General features: G+C 33.4%; 2 protein-coding genes and 1 long non-coding RNA gene across 4 annotated transcripts; 1 reads left to right on the top strand and 2 right to left on the bottom strand.

Moving 5' to 3' along the window:
- Positions 1 to 693: 693 nt before the first annotated feature.
- On the bottom strand, positions 694 to 2,707 carry LOC122315534. Its single transcript, XR_006244045.1, has 3 exons — positions 2,490 to 2,707; positions 1,001 to 1,089; positions 694 to 821 (listed from the first exon to the last, which is right to left on the bottom strand). It is a non-coding gene; the product is annotated as an uncharacterized LOC122315534 (long non-coding RNA).
- Positions 2,708 to 9,384: 6,677 nt separating this feature from the next.
- Positions 9,385 to 11,046, top strand: LOC122316761 (peroxidase 64-like). Its single transcript, XM_043133532.1, has 4 exons — positions 9,385 to 9,588; positions 9,714 to 9,902; positions 10,259 to 10,421; positions 10,538 to 11,046. The coding sequence occupies exons 1-4, from the start codon at positions 9,415 to 9,417 to the stop codon at positions 10,930 to 10,932; spliced, it is 921 nt and encodes a 306-aa protein (XP_042989466.1). The 5' UTR covers positions 9,385 to 9,414; the 3' UTR covers positions 10,933 to 11,046.
- A 365-nt stretch (positions 11,047 to 11,411) lies between these two features.
- LOC122316762 (methyltransferase-like protein 23) lies at positions 11,412 to 14,082 on the bottom strand. Of its 2 annotated transcripts, none has more exons than XM_043133534.1 (8): positions 13,763 to 14,082; positions 13,552 to 13,656; positions 13,336 to 13,422; positions 12,512 to 12,532; positions 12,139 to 12,232; positions 11,972 to 12,056; positions 11,725 to 11,866; positions 11,412 to 11,639 (listed from the first exon to the last, which is right to left on the bottom strand). In XM_043133534.1, exons 1-8 carry the CDS (start codon positions 13,949 to 13,951, stop codon positions 11,619 to 11,621), a joined length of 744 nt encoding a protein of 247 aa, XP_042989468.1. In that variant the 5' UTR covers positions 13,952 to 14,082; the 3' UTR covers positions 11,412 to 11,618. The 2 variants fall into 2 exon arrangements, with proteins under 2 accessions (XP_042989468.1, XP_042989467.1); XM_043133533.1 differs by having other exon boundaries at positions 12,482 to 12,532; positions 13,763 to 14,081.
- Between the last annotated feature and the right edge of the window lie 340 nt (positions 14,083 to 14,422).

Raw genomic sequence — 14,422 nt, 5'->3', positions numbered from 1 at the left:
ATTTTATCGTTGCCATCCCCTGGCATATATTACCAGTGTTACCATAAACGCTGCGGCTACTACATTGCCGACGCATCATATAAATTGGCGGCATTTATTTAAATGCCACTAATAGTACTTTGGTGAATTTCTTAACGGCGTTTATCAAAACGACGCCAATTTTTAAAATAGAGGCATTAATATAAACTCCGTAACATTACATTACCAGCACATTACAAAAATTAGCAGCATTTTGTTAAATGTCACTAATAGTATTTTGGTGAATTTATTAATGGCGTTTATCAAAACGAAGCCAACTTTTAAAATAGTGGCATTAACATAAACACTAGGGCTGTTCAACCGGGTTTCGAATCCCCGGAACCCAAGTTTCCAACTCGGGTTAACCTGAATAAATCTAGGTTTTTGAAACCCGGGCTGTACCAGTTTTTTTGTTTTTCCCAAAAAGCTTGTATGTTGTTTGTTTATTTCTTTTTTTCCCCCATTTTTTCTAATCTTATAGCCTAAAATATATCAAAATGGAAAACTAAATTTAAGTTAAAAATAGCTAAATGTAGAAAACTATAAATATAAACAACTAAAAAAAAAAATAAAAAAAAAAAATTGCCATGTAAAATGCATGCAACATACAATATGCAATCGGTTATTACATTGTTTGAACTAATTTGCAAAGATCATTACAAAACAAATACATTGATTTAATCAAACTCCAATACACAATAGTAAACTACAAAGCTTGGTCTTCTGTTTTTTCATACTCCTTGGTCTTCTGTTAACTTAGCATGCTTCAAAAGTTTTTTTCCCAAGCTACTGCAAAACAGAACCTGTAGCATAAGAAAGCAAATATTAACTATAAAAACAGAGAGAAGAAACCCAATCTGAAAAAAAAAAAAAAAATGTTCTTTCAAGGACCACCTCACAAATGTAAGAAAGAGAAATGTAGGGGCTCTTGTAAACTAAAGCAATCATTGAAGCAAGTGGGGAACAACTTGAATGAACTCACATATTTTCTGAAGATGGGCAAATCAGGTGCAATAACAGGGATTCCTAAGATCATGGCTCGGATAAGCAAAGTAGGAAAACCCTGTAAATCTTGGTTGGAAGCATAGAGAACAATGTCAACCATCAATAATACACCATTCACATCACTATTCAAGCCATAGTGCCTTACAGAACCATGAAGAAGTCATAGACATGAAGCCAACGCATACATGAAAAATTAGAGAATTAATTCACAATCCACAGAGAATACTCAAGCTACATAATGATGTCATGGGATGAGTTGCAAACATAAAAAGATTGACCATACACAAGGTAATTTGGATGGCACCATAACATGATAAATTATCTTCATCTTTCCAAGGCTTCAATAGATTATTCTCCTTTCTAGATATTGCTCATTCAACAAAAAAGAAAATAATTATATTTTGTGAATGCATATATATATTTATTAAGGTACTACAAATGGTAAGTTTCTAGAACCAAGTGCTTCCAAAATTTCCTTACTAGGCTTTGAAAACAAAAGAGACATTAAGTTGTTCAGTTTCACAAACCACTAAAGCCAAATAGACTGAATTAGAAACTAAATTTAAGCAGAAAATTGCATATATACATTGTGATCAAATCATAGACTACTTGAAATGAATATCATCCAATTAAAAAGTTGAGGCAAACTTTACAACATTTAGTTTGATCATTTACGTTGGTTACAAAAGAGTGCAAAAGATTACACTAAATATTTGAATTTCTTAATCGCAAAAATTAGCATTCCAAAAGAAATATATTCGATGGGAACACTAGTGTAATATAAAGACAAGTAGTGTGAAGTCAATCAACAATTCCATTCACTTATACATGCTATAAAATTACCATATTTGCCAATATTGATTATTGAACAAGAGAAACTGAAATAAGTAATCATTGCTCTAGAACTGATAGGTTAGTCATTCGGCCAGCAGTCTCTGTAAGGTTGAAATAATAGGTCACACATTCAAATTTGAACTTAATGAATTAGTCATTGAACAAATTAAAACGCCATTCTTATCCATAAGCATGAGAAACTTCCTTAAAAATCCTGCAAAGTAATGACCTTTCCTGTCTATACCAAGGAACTAAATTGAAATAGGTTAGTCATATTAAGATCTTTAATCCCTACAACAAAGTATTATCTTCAACAAAGTAGAATTCATGGCCAGGAATAGTAAACCCTCATAACTTCTATAAAAGTGTAAACTATAGATTGAGCTCCAAACTATAGAACTTTCTTGTGAAATCACAAGTTAGGGCATTCATTTGCTGCTAATAATTTCAAATCAAACCCCACAAGCACAAAAATCCCCAAATCCATGCTAGCCCAAGCATACGCCTCTCATTCCAAGCCCTAGACTCCAAAATTTTATAACTGAAAAACAAAAAAGACCTCACAAAAGCTAAGCAGTAACTTCTGGTTTGAGGGAGAAATAGAATAAAATGACAGAAAGAAGAAAGCTTACCGCAGGTGACTCAGTGAATGTGGACGATGGTGGTGCTGCATGGAGATGCGATAACAGAGTAGACCGAGACACACGCCCACATAGGGGGAAGAAGCATGGGAGAATGAGAGAAAAGAAGAAAGCTTACCGTAGTGGTTGGTCGGACATTGGAGACGAAGGTGGTGCCAAGAGCATCGACGATGATGAGAGAGAGACATCGAGAGAGATAGAGACAACAACAGAGACAGAGGTAGAGACAGAGAGGGAATGAAATGCGGGAGAACAAAAGGCTAAATGAGAACAAAAGATGCACAGCGCAGGCACAATAGAGGGATTTTAAATTTTACTGAAATTTTGAGAGGGAGTTGAGGGCATGAGGCGCCAAGTTGAAATTTTCAACCTTCTCTTACTTTTGACAATTTTATCTATTTTATTATTAACATATTATTTATGCATACAATATTTTAGTAAAAATATAATTGAACACATTTACTTCTAAGATTTTATACTTTTATTTGGTTTAAAAGATAATTTAATGATAATAACTAAATACAAAACACTACTTCGCTCGATTTTAAAAATAATAATATCTGATGAACAATGTTAAAACATAACATGTCAACAGCATCTCTAATAGCTTCAATAATTTATTATATAATTTTAGTATGTTATGTTAATATTAAAAATATATATAATAATGTTATTATAATCTTAAACATGTATATTTAATTGATCATATGCTTTAAATATAATATATAGTAATAACATTTTATCTCTTAATAAATTCTCCATATATTCCTTTTGCTAATTATATTAGTAAATTAGTAATACTAATATACACTAGTATATAATGTATATTAATTATAATCTATACTTTATGGTCTTATACTAACTTCTATTACTATTTGTAATATACTTTAAGTCTATATATAAATTATTATATAAATCACTATAGTATTAGTTATACTAATACTATATCACTTATGATACTATAAATTATAGTGATATAGTAATAATAATATTATTAATGATAAAATATACTATCAACACAAACTTTTCAACACCATACTATATTGCCAATCAAATTGTGGCCGCCTAGCCAGTAAATATATAGAACGTGACCATTAGACCTTAAACAAGCTCTTAGCTCCTAGTTTTAAATAATAGAATGTAGTTAGATTAATACAAAAACAGACCTTGAAATAACATGGATATATACAACTTGCCCACTAAACATTAATGTATGAAATGTAACTCACTCAAATTTATTAGAACCATTTATATCCTCTTCGGTTTATTTACCTGGGTTTCCAAGGCTGCATTCTCCTCATTTTGAGTTTCTAGTTCGGCTTTATGTTTCTCAACCTATATATATAGAAAATGAGAGATCATAGAGTCTATGCTTTTCGAATCATAAATTGTTTGCTTGCTCATATCTAACCTGCTTATCCAATTAATCATCACGTGCATAAGCCTTACCAACCTTTAAACAATAGTAGCTACTAATTTTTTAAAAAATTAAAGGTATTTGAATATAATAAGGTATGTACACTTTACTTCTTCTAATTTTAAAGAAATTAGCAATTGTTGTATGTTAATGGCATCACCTTGTTTATGCTAATCCTTTACAACGATGCGATCTCACTCTTGATTGAAAACATGATATTAATTTCTAGCAAGCCTACTGACATTTTAATATCTTGAATAGGTTGAATGAAAACACCTACTGACATATATATATGTATGTCATGGTTCAAATTTTTTAAAATTATCTAGAAAATGAATGGTATTGGATAGACTGCAAGTGATCATTACCCTCTGCTAGTTATTAGTAGATAGCACTACAACTAATTTAACTTTTAAGGACGAAAAGTTTTAGGGACAAATTTATTTTTGTCTTTAAAAGATCTTTTGAGACAAATTTAAATTTCTCTCAAAAAACATTATGGTTGAAAATTTTATTCGAACAACTATTTTATTATTTGAACAGTAATTTTTAAAGATGAAATATCAGTCCATAATAAAATTTATTGTAAAAAAAAAATGTGGGAACCATTCCTTCCAAAAATAATTTTTTCCTCTTCTTTCTCTTCTCCTTCCTCTCTCGCGTCTTGCCTTATTTCTCTTCTTCTATTTTTTTTTCTCTTCTTCGTCCCTCTCCCGTGTCTCCTCCTTCTCTCTTCTTCTAATTTTTTCCCTCTTCTTCTTCCCTCTCCCATGTCTCTTCCTTCTTTCTCTTCTATTTTTTTCTCTTCTTTCTCATCTTCTTCCCTCTCTCTCTTGTGGTCTTCTTCCCTTTTCACTTCCTTCTCTCCAACACGGCACTGCGATAGCTTCTCTCTAGCATGAATTTCCGATAGCTTCTCTCCAGCACGGCACCTCGATAGCTTCTCTCCAGTGTGTGAGGAAACGGTAAAATCCGAAACCCTAGCCTTGATTTTACTCTTGATTTTGTTGTTGGGTTTGATTTTGTTGATGTTGTTTGGGTTTGATTTTGTTAAGGTTGATAGATATTTGGACACTTGATTCAAAACAAACCGTCAAGCACCAAGAACATTATACTCTATTATGGAAAACTAATAAACTGCATCCAAAATAGTGAAATTTGGGTATTTCCTGGGATGGAGTATGTATGCATGTGTATTTGTTATGTGTTTGTAATCATAACTATAAATTTTGTTAGTCAAAAATAGAGTACTCCCAATCAAGTGGCTCCGTTCAACACCACCGTAACCTCCATATGAGTTAGATTTGGGGATTATTTTTCTTGCGGTTTGATTGTCTCTCATTTTAAATATTGAAGTGCTATTATCACTGATATCAATTTTAGTATGTTTGGTAGATTTTTTCTATTCGGTTTCCATAAAAACAGAGGAGTTCAAATATATTTGTTAAAATGAAGTGCAATGTGTGCTGAGCAGTCTGTGTCGGGTGATAGTAACTCCAATATTACTGTATTTGTACCTCCAACTAGAAATGATGTTCTTCACCCATGTGATGTTATGAAGGTATTGATAGTACTACATGATTTTCTACCAGATGGCAATGTGTGAGTTTACAAAGGTCTTGTCATTTATCTTGGGGTTGATTGCTATCCCTTCTACGCAATCCTCCAAATTATAGTTTCTATTGATATTTTATACAAAAAATGTGCTTATGAACTGCATGATTTTCTTGGTGTAGCTTAATATCTTGTCTACTTCTATCTAAAGCCTTCAGATGTAAGGCTCAAGAGTTTAAATATATGAGCTTTAAATTCAAATGTAAATAAGAGATGTTTTGATCAATGTATGAAAACATGAGATGTTTTGATCTGCCTTATTGCCCATAGAATGTTTTCTGTTGCTCATAAGGTTGAAGCATTTGTAACCTATGCTGTAAAGGCATAGGATAAGCTTGCACTATAGAGGGTTGCAAATGAAAAAGTGCAGTTTGACTACTGTCAATCTGGTTTACTTTTATTATTCAATTTAGCTAATTATTGGTAAGTTTTCAAGCATATATATACATGAAGTTTGGTCAAGTTTTGGTAGATTTATTCATAAACATGAAGAGGACTAGCTAGCTATGATCTTTGTTGCTCATGGTTTTTTGGTTTTTAAGCAGAGATATGATGCTCAAAAGTTAAAAGTTTGAATTCTTTGTGAAAAAAAAAAGAAACAGAGTTTGAACTCTTGCTTGAATTCAAACATACATATATAATTGATAAAGTGAAACCATCACATTGGCTTTTCATGAACTGGGTTGTAAAATAGTGGGTCCATTGTTTTAAAAAGTTAAAAGTTTGAATTCTTTGTAACAAAAAAAAGGAAATAGAGTTTGAACTCTTGCTTGAATTCAAACAATTTATATACATATATATAATTGATAAAAATGAAAGCATCACATTGGCTTTTCTTGAACTGGGTTGTAAAATAGTTGGTCCATTGTTTTATTCTTGATACACTGGTGTTAGTATTTTAATTTTTAATAGCCAAGCCTACTTCTTGTGTTGGCCTGGTACCTCACCTTTTTGGAAATTTGTCTACTTGGCTGTTTATCGTGTGGATAGACCTTTGATCCAACCCCTAAAGCACACTTGGCTCTGAGAAATTAGAGAAAGGGAAAAAACAAAAAACAAAACATGCTTCTTGATCCTAGGCAGTCAAAAAGCCAAGTAGATTAGGATTTTAATGGAAGCTTATGGAATGAAAATTGCTCTCCACAATTCATGAGCCTGGGGTATTTTTTGCATCATCCAACAGCTGTGAGTAACAAAAAGAACAGAGGGTATTTTCTGCAGTCCACAGATGATACGAAGTTTGGTTGTTAGGTGAATCGATTGCATCTTCCCATCTGATTTAAGGTCAATTTCTGCACTGCAATTTGCTTATTGGTCACTTTATCAATTACATACATGTATACATATTTTTAGTAGAGATATTTTGATTTCTTTGTAGATTGGAGATTTGAGAATTCCATGGGTGTAGCAAATCCAAATGAAAAGGGCCCAAATCTTGAGGATTCCAGCTCTCCACCTGATGAAACCAAAGTCTACTGCCAAACCCAAGAGGACCATGACCAAAACAATGTCTCCAAAATCAAAATGATTCATATATTGTAATTTTCTATTTTATAATGCAATGTATAAATACAAAATAATATAGTGAATTATATTGTGTTGCATACATTTTTACATGATGAATATTGTACATATTTTCTTTTGCATGCATTTAGTTAAAATGGTAATTAGTTTCTAACTTTAGTTATTTTTTACATAAAGTTTTCTATTTTGATATATTTTTATTATTATGGACCATGTTCAATGCATTACGTTTTTTAATATGATTTTTTGAAATATATGCTTGTAAAATTTTTTTAAAAAATTAAGCTTTTCAAGATTAATTTTTATTTTTTTTCATAAATTTAATAATATATAGGCTTTTCTATTTATTAAAAAAAAAAAAAGAAAAAAGAGAAAACCTTGGTTTAGTGTAGAACCCGAATTTTGAGTTTTAAAGAATTTGGATTCATTCGGGTTCCAATCGGGGTCATAACCTAGATAATCCAGGTCAGACCCGATCTGGGTTTGAAATCTGATTTCTGGGTTGGGCATACTCAGGTATCCGGTCCGGAACTCGGATAAATAGCCTTACCCTTCTATAGTTCTATTGAGCCTCTCTCCCTCCCTCCAGAATTGGAATGTGATATATGGCATTTAGCGGTAGGGCATCTTAGAAATTCAACTAATTAAGATTTTGTGGATATTTTTGTATCATTTAAATAAGTTTTTATTATTATTTATTTTACTACCAATAAATTTTTTATAGCTTTCACTATTGACCCTATATATTCTTATCGGCATAACAATATATACGCCGGTGCATTTATCAATAACCGATATTTCATTGATCAATTTTTGACATTTTGTAAAAGCCGCCAATGCTATATAATTTTTCCTGGTGTAACACTATAAATGCTGGAAAACTATTATGTACTAGCGTAAAATTAATCAATGGCCGGCATTTGTTCAAACAATATAAACGCTGTAAAATTCAACACTTTACTAGCGTAAACTTTATCAATTGTTGGCGTTTTGTGAAACACCACTGATGCTATATATTATCATCGGTGTAATATTATAAACGCCGAAAAATACGGTTAATATAATGGCGTATAATCAATAAATTAGTGACGTTTAAATAAACGCCACAAAAAACCTATATTATTATCGACATAACAATATAAATGTCGGGAAATTATTAATTTTCTGGCGCATAATTACTATATTGGCGGCGTTGTTATAAACGCCGCCAAAGCTATATATTATTACCGGCGTAACAATTTAAATGTCGGGAATCTTAATAATTTACCGACAGAAACATGAAGCGCCGGTAAATTTATATATCCACCGGTGCATAAACAAACGCCGCGCATATAAACGCTACTAATTTTGCCTTTTTTGTAGTGTATATGTAAAATGCAGTACATTTATCATTCGTTTGTGGATAATGACACTCTATCATAATGAAATAAAATTATGATGAGATTGGAGAGTGCACCATGCAGAACTTTTCTAAAAAGAAATGTTACTCTTTTATCTTGTCTTTCTTAGTCCAAAATTACACTTGAGTGGCTTTCATTCAAGTGATTAGTACGTGAAGCTTTTTAAAATATGTCACATTAATAAATATAATTGAAAATGACAATATCTCGAATGAATAATAGCGTTGATCCATGCACTCAATAATTTTGATAAAAAAAATGAAAAAGTGATGAATTAAAATCGTTGTCAAACATTATAACTATTTAGTGTGTTTTGTATTCCACGGTTCAATACCAAATAGCACACATTATATTCAACCTTCAAAAATATATATAATATGATATCTTCAAACAATTTATGTTTGGTTATTAAATAAAACTCAACTAATATCAAATCAGTCATTAATGAGACTCATTGTATTTTCAATTTTTCATAAAAAAAATTAAACTCATATCAACATATTTCATATATTTTAACTTAAAAAAGTTAAACTCATCTTAAAAAGATCTATAAAATATTATTATTTACAACTCAATACTTTATCTTATCATCCAAACATAACTTTAATATGGCCCAAGTTTTTTGTGGCGGCTAGGAGAGAGCTTTTTCTTTGTAAGGGGAACTCAACTTTTTGTGACAGTTTTTCATCATTCAAAACATGTTCTTTTGTGGTGATTTACGTTCGAACATTTTAATTTTATATATTTGAATTATAGTGAGTTCAAACGTATAAAATCATGCTCACAGATTGTTTCAGTGGCGATATCCTACATACATAATATTCTTCAGGCTCGACTATTTATCTTAATGAGATCTATAAAATATTATTATTTACAACTTAATATTTTATCTCATCATCCAAACGTAACTTTAATATGGCCCACGTTTTTCTTTGTTGCAGTATTCCTCAGCTTGGTTCTCATGTTGTTCTCTGCATTTTCTCAGAGAGCTGATTCACTAAGCTTAAATTACTATGAAAAAACATGTCCGAATGCGGAATCAATCGTTACAAATGCTGTCAAGAGTGCAATGTCAAAAGACAAGACAGTTCCAGCAGCACTGCTCAGGTTGCATTTTCATGACTGTTTTATCAGGGTACGTAAAGTTCATATATATATTTTTGGAAAATAATGCAGGTTTATCATCTTTAATTGCACTTATTGATGTGATATATTTTAATTGCATTTTTATGACTGTTTTGTTTCGCTGTGTTCTTTTAGGGCTGTGATGCCTCCGTGTTGTTGTCCTCAAAAGGGAGCAACAAAGCAGAAAAAGATGGGCCACCCAACGTATCCTTGCATGCATTATATGTCATTGACAGTGCAAAGAAGGAACTTGAAGCTTGCTGCCCTGGCGTGGTTTCTTGTGCTGATATCTTGGCTCTTGCTGCAAGGGATGCTGTTTCCCTAGTAAGATATAATAAAACTCAATTACTAAACAGTCTGTCCTATAATCGAGATAATACCTTCTAAAAGGAGATTTCTTGAATATTCTTAAGTGAAGAGGAATTTCCACAAAGTCAAAATCTTTACTGTTTTACAACACGTCTAATTCTCGAGATTGTACTTATATATCACTTAGGAGACTATTAGAGTCTACTAAAATAATTTCATACTTCAAGATCAAGAACTTAAGATAAATGTTCTGAAAAATCTATAGAGAGAATAGATGTTTGGAGAGTCTTCTAGGGGGTTGTTATGTAACTTTTTAATGAAGATAACTAAATCCTACACTTTATGATTGGATATGTGAATTTAATTGATAGTCTGGAGGTCCTAGTTGGGAAGTACCCAAAGGGCGAAAAGATGGGAGAACTTCTAAGGCCAGTGAAACAATACAATTGCCAGCTCCAACTTTCAGCATATCTCAACTACAACAAAGCTTCTCTCAAAGAGGTTTGTCCATGGATGATCTTGTGGCTCTTTCAGGTAAGTAAACCCCAATTACTGCCATTCATCATTACACGCTCTCATTACACACTCTCACACAACTTCAAGAAAAAGAAATTAATGTGGTTTCACACAAAAACATGATCCATTTTCAGGAGGGCATACTCTAGGGTTTTCCCACTGTTCTTCCTTCCAAAATAGAATCCACAACTTCAATTCCACGCACAAGATCGACCCCTCTATGCATCCATCCTTTGCAGCAAGCCTAAAAGGTGTTTGTCCCAAAAACAACAAGGCAAAGAATGCTGGTACCTCCATGGATCCTTCTTCAACAACCTTTGATAACACTTACTTCAAATTGATCCTCCAAGGGAAGGGTCTGTTCTCTTCGGACCAAGCTTTGCTTGATTTCCCAAAAACTAAGGATTTGGTTTCCAAGTTTGCCAGCTCACAAGAAGCTTTTACAAAGGCCTTCATGAATTCAATGATCAAGATGAGCAGCATCACAGGTGGACAGGAGATTAGGAAGGATTGTAGGGTGGTAAATTAATATTTTTAGCATAGCCCATGTTAAGCAATGAGCATAGAAATAGAGTATCTCCCACCGTTTCCTTACTTTTATTAAATACTCAATAAATATTGTAAGGGTATTTCATGTGTCTAACTCCCACTTGAGACCCTCAAATTCTTACCCAAACTTAAAGAGATTTTAATCAATTTTCAAGAATTCGAAAAGGATTCAAGCATGCTATCATACAAATTGCCAATGATTAAGAGCACATGATAGGGGTTTATTATAGAGGCATAGGTGAAAATATAGAATACTAGGCAACTTAGAAATAGATGTTAAACCAACTTACATTGAATTTGGATAAGAACTTAGGGGATCTGGCCCATCAGTTTAAACGATCCGAATAGCATGGCAAACATTAACCTTGTAAGATGAGTACATGTTTCTCGCAACTGTTTTAAGAGGAAAATCAAATCTAAACTTTGCAAAAATTTAAGCATTTCAGCTAAGAGAGAGAATTGATGGAATTCATTCCAAAAGTGCAACTAATTTTATTGGCTCCCCACGTAATCACATACATTAGACTACCATAGTATTCAAGGATTGCAACTCCTTGCACATACATTTCCGTCAGTAAACCACTACCTCATCAACCAAGATGAGTGGCAAAAGTCAACAAGCAAAGACTCCATGCTGAGCACTTAAGATGAACAAGAATCATCTTGCTACAAATATTTCGTATGACCCTGGGCAGCATGAACTTTAATCAGAATGACTATATGAGAAACATTGAGAAGCTAATCAAATGCCTCCAGTTACTTAAGGCTGTACATTATTCAGAACAATCTCTGTCAATTGAATGTTGCCACTCAACCCAGATGCCTTGTCAGAAGGCATGAATGAGAAGACGTCAAGAAGCTTTAGACACTTTAACCCCCACTTTGCCATCAAGAACGAAATTAGATGATGCCCACTTCATTTATGGAGGAAAAAATAATAAGCAAACAGGTAAGTGTACACATAAGTGCCTGTGATCCAGTATAAAATAGATTAGAATCCAAAGGAACTACAAAAATACCTTCGATTATGGTAGGTTGTTATGAAGACTGACCCCGGAGAATTTTGCAACAGGAATGTCACCGTGGCAAAGAGATCATCAAAGGCTTAGCAGCACAGATATTGGAACACATACTTCAGCCAATTAAGACAGACAACACACGCGCACACACAAGAAACAAAACCTACCGGTAGTGTCATACAATACATCTGCCCCAAGAATAACCTTTGGGTGTAAACTAAATATAGATGCATCCCAAACTCCCCAAGTCAGACCCATTACCTACAAAGTAGTACTAACTCCTTAAAAAGCAACTCAAAAGGCCAAAGTGGTTTACAGATAAAATATACTTCAGATCATGTTTGTAGATGGTGAACAACCAAGCAATGGGATCAAAAACGAAAAGTGAAAGATAAGCATTTTTCTCTAGGTATTTTTATCAATTGAAAGTTTCCAGAGCCTTTGCCCTGAGGAACTACTGTGAACTGGCAGTTTATATATTAACAAAAATAATAGTAGCGATAGCAATACATTGCACTTGAGTTTATTCAGGTCACACACTTTTTTCATGTTGTCCAGCACCTGCAGATCCAAAAAAATAAAATTGCACAATGTCATCTAAAAAAATATTGAGCAAACAAATTTCATAGGGCATCAAATAACTAGTCATGCTAACAAAACTCCTAACTCCTGTACCACACATCATGATCATTTCCAGCACAAAGCCAATATTGTGAAAGCTCATTTCAGGTTTGTGGTTCTAATGGATACTTCAGAGGAAGAAAAAAAGGCCATTTAATTGCCATTTAGTCATCAGTATTGATGTCCGATTATTATTTAAGAAGGGAGAGTGGTTCTTGTACATACTAACACATATTCTGACCAAAATATGGCAAACTGCCCTCTGGCCCAAAGATTTCCCAGGACCTTTTTGTTTAAAAGAGAGAGATCCTGGGTAAAATTAGACTAAAACACGAAAACCATGTATATTGGCAGTTACAATAGGGTTGAATTCTACGTCCCATTTGAAGGTCAATCTTCCTCCAAATTAAGAATCTCAGCCCAAATTCCGGTTGTTGTGTGTCAAACAGTCACCACATTTTCAGGCCAAAAAGGAAAAAGTGGGTCACCATAATCATCACAAGGTTAGTCTTCAAGTTTACGTAATTGAATCCTGAAATTATTGTGTTTTAAAGAAGAATTCATCAGATGACAAAAAAATTATCAATCGTCTAAAGACGGATTCATCAGAAAGTACATCGAAACCCAATCTACTTCTATCGATCACAGTTACATTCTTCCCTGAACTCAACATTATCGTTATCAAGCACAAAAGATAGAGTGAACAAGATAACAGATTAGCAAAACTGGTTGAGAAGTAAAACCTCTGTTCTATCGGACGCGTCGGTAAGAGTGACGTTAGCACCCACTTTCGCGGCAACCAAACCAGGCAAGGAAGTCCCGGCGCCTAGCTGCAAACCAGAAATTACAATTAAAATTATATAAATGCAGCTGTAAAAATTGCATGCCAATCTTTTCATGGAACTTGGATCCCGGAAATGATCCCAAACAATTTGGATAAGAGGAATTCAAGTGCCTACCTCAATCACGCTGGCTCCAGAAAAGCGCAATCTCTGTTGCCAAACATACTCGGCCAGGACGATACTGCATGGCCAGACAAACAGGCCATAGTCCTCTTTCATGTTCTGCATCAGGAATCAGTGACAACACCAAGAAAACGAAATAAGAAAATCCGGGTCTAGTGTGGATTTTTCTGTTTTCAAATCAAGGATTACAAAAGAGATGGAGGACCTCAATGATCGAGATAGAAAAGGGAGATTCTTCCGAGTCATCTCCGAAACAATGCCGGGATATCGTCGTCATGGGCTTCTCGGCCAGTTCGCTGGAGTGACCGCCTTCCATATCCGTCGGGAATACGCCGATCTTCCCAAGTTGGCAACCGATGCTCAACAGAAGCAGCTTCGACTTTTGAGGCACCATTGCATGAGGCCCATATGGTATTCGATTTCGGCGTAGTTGGCCCGGTCATATGAATTGCGTAGCCAATGTGTTGAATTGAAGTAAATTAGGGCTTGCAATTGGGTTGTCGTGCGTTAACGTCGTACGCGAGTCAATTTAAATTGATTTGTTTAAGAGTTTTGTTAAGTATAATTAAAATTGTATATTAATTTATGTATTAATATTAATTTTTTTATATTTAAAATTTAAATAATATTATTTTTAATAAAATCTAGTTTTTGATTAATTATATTAAATTAATATACATATTAGTACATAATTGTACTTATAATTATTTTTTTTTTTTTAATTGGAAAAAAGCTTCAAACGGATAAGGTATTTTTTGCCCTTTAAGGCCCTCCAATGATACGAAGCCATGTTTCCTTTTTAATATTCTTGCCATGGACACAAATACACCCAATAAAACTCATTTGACCAACGTTACTAGTCATC

Source organism: Carya illinoinensis, chromosome 7 (genome assembly GCF_018687715.1).
Source record: "Carya illinoinensis cultivar Pawnee chromosome 7, C.illinoinensisPawnee_v1, whole genome shotgun sequence".
NCBI classification, from domain to species: Eukaryota; Viridiplantae; Streptophyta; class Magnoliopsida; order Fagales; family Juglandaceae; genus Carya; species Carya illinoinensis.
The sequence above is the reverse complement of the archived record's forward strand: the minus strand, read 5'-3'. Positions and strand labels throughout refer to the sequence as shown.